The 4,279-nt window shown below is 34.5% G+C and overlaps 1 protein-coding gene across 1 annotated transcript; it reads right to left on the bottom strand.

Moving 5' to 3' along the window:
- Window positions 1–2,269: 2,269 nt before the first annotated feature.
- On the bottom strand, window positions 2,270–2,751 carry LOC104217026 (uncharacterized). The gene is made up of 2 exons (XM_009767180.1): window positions 2,538–2,751; window positions 2,270–2,496 (listed from the first exon to the last, which is right to left on the bottom strand). The coding sequence occupies exons 1-2, from the start codon at window positions 2,749–2,751 to the stop codon at window positions 2,270–2,272; spliced, it is 441 nt and encodes a 146-aa protein (XP_009765482.1).
- Between the last annotated feature and the right edge of the window lie 1,528 nt (window positions 2,752–4,279).

The following is a 4,279-nucleotide window of genomic DNA, read 5'->3' as shown; positions in this document are numbered from 1 at the left end:
GGTTTGAGTCCAGTAGGTAGTTCTACGAGATCCTAGACTTGATTAGAGTATATGGAATCCATTTCAGATTTCATAGCATCAACCCATTTATCAGCATCTGCATCATGTAGTGCTTCGTCATAATTAATAGGTTATATATTAGGCTCTTCAGGGATTCTATCATAAGATTCTCCCAAGAGTGCAAACCGAAGAGGTTTTCTAATAATTCTCCCACTACGACTAGTCACTACATGTGGAGGCTGATTTTGTTGTTGAATCACGTCATCATTTCCTGGAACTGAAGCCTCAATGTTATCCTCCACACCTTGCGGTGCTGGGATATCATTAACTTCTTCCTGGAGTGTAGATTGCATAACAATTTCAGGTTGTTCAACAATCTGAGGTTGCTCAACAATCTGAGGTTGCTCAATATTACTCCCACTACTTTGGGGTAGTGAGATGTCAGGCAATTGCTCTTGTGCAATCTATTGCTTATTGACATTTCTCCTACTACGATAATGCAGTGGTATGTCAATACTGGCTTCCGGGATACGTTCTAGAGATGAGTCTTTAGTTACTCCTTTGTTTAATTCCTGTAAAACTAGTTTACTTCTAGGAATATGATTCGTTAGATAGTCCTCTTCTAAAAATTTGGCATTTGTCGTAACAATTACCTTCTTTTCTTTGGGACAATAAAACAAACCGCCTTTTGTTCCTTTTGGATGTCCAATAAAAATGCATACTTCTGTTCTTGATTCCAATTTATCCGTTTTCCCTTTCAGCACATGTGCTCACAACCCCAAACCCGAATATGTCGTAAACTTGGGTTGCGCCCAGTCCACAATTCTACTGGAGTTGAACGTACTGACTTTGAAGGAACCAAATTTAGAATGTAGTTTACTATTTCTAAAGCATATCCCCAAAAGGAAGAAGGCAAATTAGAATAACTTAACATTGATCTAACCATTTCCATAAGGATTCTATTTCTTCTTTCTACCACACAATTTTATTGTGGTGTTCCTAGGGCAGATAATTGAGATGTAATTCCATTATCTGATAAGTATTTTATAAATTCCGCAGAAAGGTATTCACCGCCACGATCAGATCGCAATGTTTTGATATATTTATCATGTCGTTTCTCCGTTTCCGTCTTAAATTCCTTGAATTTCTCAAAGCATTCAGACTTATGTCACAACAGATAAATATATCCATATTTTGAGTTATCATCTGTGAAAGTCACAAAATACTCAAAACCACTTCTTGCTTGTATATTCATAGGATCACACAAATCAAAAGTGAATTAATTCTAGCTTATCACTGGCTCTATTTCCTTTTGAGGGAAAATGTCTCTTGGTCATTTTGCCTTCTAAACAGGATTCGCATGTTGGCAGTGACTCCACTTTCAATGAACTAAAAGTTCCATCAGAGACCAATCTCGAAATCTTATTTAGATTTATATGGCCTAGACGTAAGTGCCATAAATAAGTTTGACTCAATTCAGAAATACGTTTTCTTTTATGTGGTAGATTAATGTTATTTAGTTCTTTTGACTGTTGTAGCACATGAGGAGATATATCAAGAATAAAAAGGTCATGTACTCTAGCAGCAGTGTAGATAAAACGTTTATTAAACTTAATAATAGTAGAGTTATTAGCAAACAAACATTAAAACCAGCATCCATTATTTTCGAAACCGAAATCAAATTTCTTCTAATAGAAGGTACATAGAGAACATCTTTTACAACTAAAACTCTATCACTACTAAACGAAACTCTAATATCTCCTAAAGCTAAAGCTGGTGTTGGCTCGTCATTGGCTTGAAAAACGCAAACTTTATTCTCACTTAGCCGTCGCGTTTCCTGAAACCCCTGCAAAGTAGTGCAGATATGATTAGTGGCTCCCGAACCTACACACTAAAACATGGTAGAAACAGTCGCTAAACAAGTTTCAACGACATTTAAATTTGAATTACCTTGCTTATTCAACTTTGCCAGATAGGCAGGGCATTGCTTCATGTGATGCCGAGGTTGCTTGCAATGATAGCACTTGCCTTTGGGCTTTTTCACACCAGCCGCACCACCAGGTGCTAGAACCTTTTGAGCCTTCTTTTTTTTCTTATTACCTTTCGACTTAGAAACGGAAGCTTTCTCAACATTGAGTGCTACAACTGGAGCTTGTTGTTTGATAATAGATTCTGTTGCTTGCAACTCATTCAACAATTTCGCTAGTGACAAATCCATTTTATTCATATTATAGTTCAAGCGAAGCTATTAAAAATTGTCAGGCAGAGTCTATAGGACCATCTCAACTTGAGACTCCTTATCAATCACAGCTCCAAGGACCTCCAGTTCATTCAAAAGACTCATCATTTTCAGAACATGGTCCCTGACCGATGATCCTTCAGCCATCTTGGTGTTCAAAAGGGATTTCATAGTTGTCTGCTTAGCTGCACGATTTTGCTCATCGAACATATCTTTGAGACTTTCGAGCATATCATAAGCAGACCCATAGACTGATGCTGATGTTGCAAAACATTCGCTATAGAGGCAAGAATGTAACATTGCGCCATCTCATCAGCCTTAACCCATTTGTCATAGGCCTTAACCTGATCATCGGTAGCATTTTCGGGTTTTTCTAGGCACTCCTCAGTGATTACAAATTTGTAACCTTCAGCAGTTAGGACAATATCAAGGTTCCTTTTCCAGTCAACATAATTCAGTCCTTCTAACTTGTTTTGGTTTAAAATTGAGGTAAATGGGTTGAATGAAGACATGGTTAATCTGAGAGATATTCACATTAAATAGATCATTAGTTATGTATTTAGAATGATCAAAAACGGCACATTACACATATAACCATGCTCATTGAACAGTTAGATTCGTTAGGGAAACTTAACTATTCATTCAAAATATATGAGTTATGTAAGATATTAACCCCATAAATTTAAACAGGATCAACTCAGATGGAGAGTAAATTGTTAATTTAAGATAGGTAAACATCACTTTTATAAACTCTAGTTTCATTTAATCAACATGTAACTCAGTTGGAGAGTTGATACAAGTAATGAAATAATTAGAGGCAAAACTACAGTAATCATCTATAATGAATTTATCCGATGTGGAAGAAGACCTATGTCAGCATATAAATTCATTATATTACTGTAAAACATGATTGGAAACAATGGGAATTGAACCCTACCATCACATATTTCTATTAATATTTTTTTTTATTAAATAAATTCCAGAAAATAGAAAAAAAGGCCAAAACTCCATCTAAACGACCCCGAATGCCCAAAAAATGACGTATATCATCAGCAAAGCTAATGTGTTTTTTATGTTGGGCCGTTTCCGATGAACCTACCAAATTTGAGGTCAATCGGAGTTTGACAGAATTTCAGAATTCTACGCGTGACTAGAATTCTATTTTTGGCATTTTAAGGGTTTTTAATTATTTTGACTTGTTCAAATCACATAATATACTGATGTTTGTTAACACATGATTTCAGAACTCAAAATAATTTTTTTATATAATAAAAACGTGTTTAGATAGAATTGTAAAAACAATATATTTTCACTAGTCAAAAACGGTATTGTTCATAATTCTGTATATTAATCCAAAAATACAGAACTAATATCATACAAAACAGTCAAGTTTTTATTAATATAACATTGTGATTATGGACAGAACGCAACTAAAACAGATTAATGGTATTAATTCACTAATTATGCATATGTATATTAACCCATAATTACAGCATTAATAGCATTCAAAAACACAATCACGTTTTTATCAAAAAAAAATTGCTATTCAGCAAAAAACGTAATTTGAACAGACTGTTATTTAAATATAACACTACTGTTTATATATGTGTATATTAATTCATAATTACATAATTAAGATACTAATAAATACAATCGCGTTTTTAACATAGAATAATCATCCCAAACATGTATCAATAAATAACACGTTTTAATATTACTCTATGCATGTTGTATTACGTTATCTAGTTAGATGTAAGATGGCGTCTGATACCAATTGTTAGAACATACGCAGCAGAAGCAAGCATACAAACAAGACATCAAATACATGTGAACTAGACAACGTAATAATAACGAGATTAGAAGCACTAACCTCTTGAAGTAGTTGCACAAACCTGCCAAGCAGCAAGAATCCAGGGTTGCAGTCTTCTGTTATTTGCCTAGTAAAACCTTGGACGATTTTGTTATTGGGTGGGCAAGAACAATACAACTGAAAGGTAAGTTATTAGGTGAAACTAGTCTTCCTTTAATAGACTCGAAATT

Source organism: Nicotiana sylvestris, chromosome 6 (genome assembly GCF_000393655.2).
Source record: "Nicotiana sylvestris chromosome 6, ASM39365v2, whole genome shotgun sequence".
Lineage (NCBI taxonomy): Eukaryota > Viridiplantae > Streptophyta > Magnoliopsida > Solanales > Solanaceae > Nicotiana > Nicotiana sylvestris.
Note: the sequence above shows the minus strand (reverse complement) of the source record. Positions and strands in the feature narration are given on the sequence as shown.

Excerpts from the sequence above, each read along its gene's own strand:
- LOC104217026 (XM_009767180.1), bottom strand. The coding sequence starts at position 2,751 with ATGTCTTCATTCAACCCATTTACCTCAATTTTAAACCAAAACAAGTTA. Across the intron at positions 2,497-2,537 it reads GGCTGATGAGATGGCGCAAT|CATCAGTCTATGGGTCTGCT; the intron begins GTTACATTCTTG and ends TTGCAACATCAG.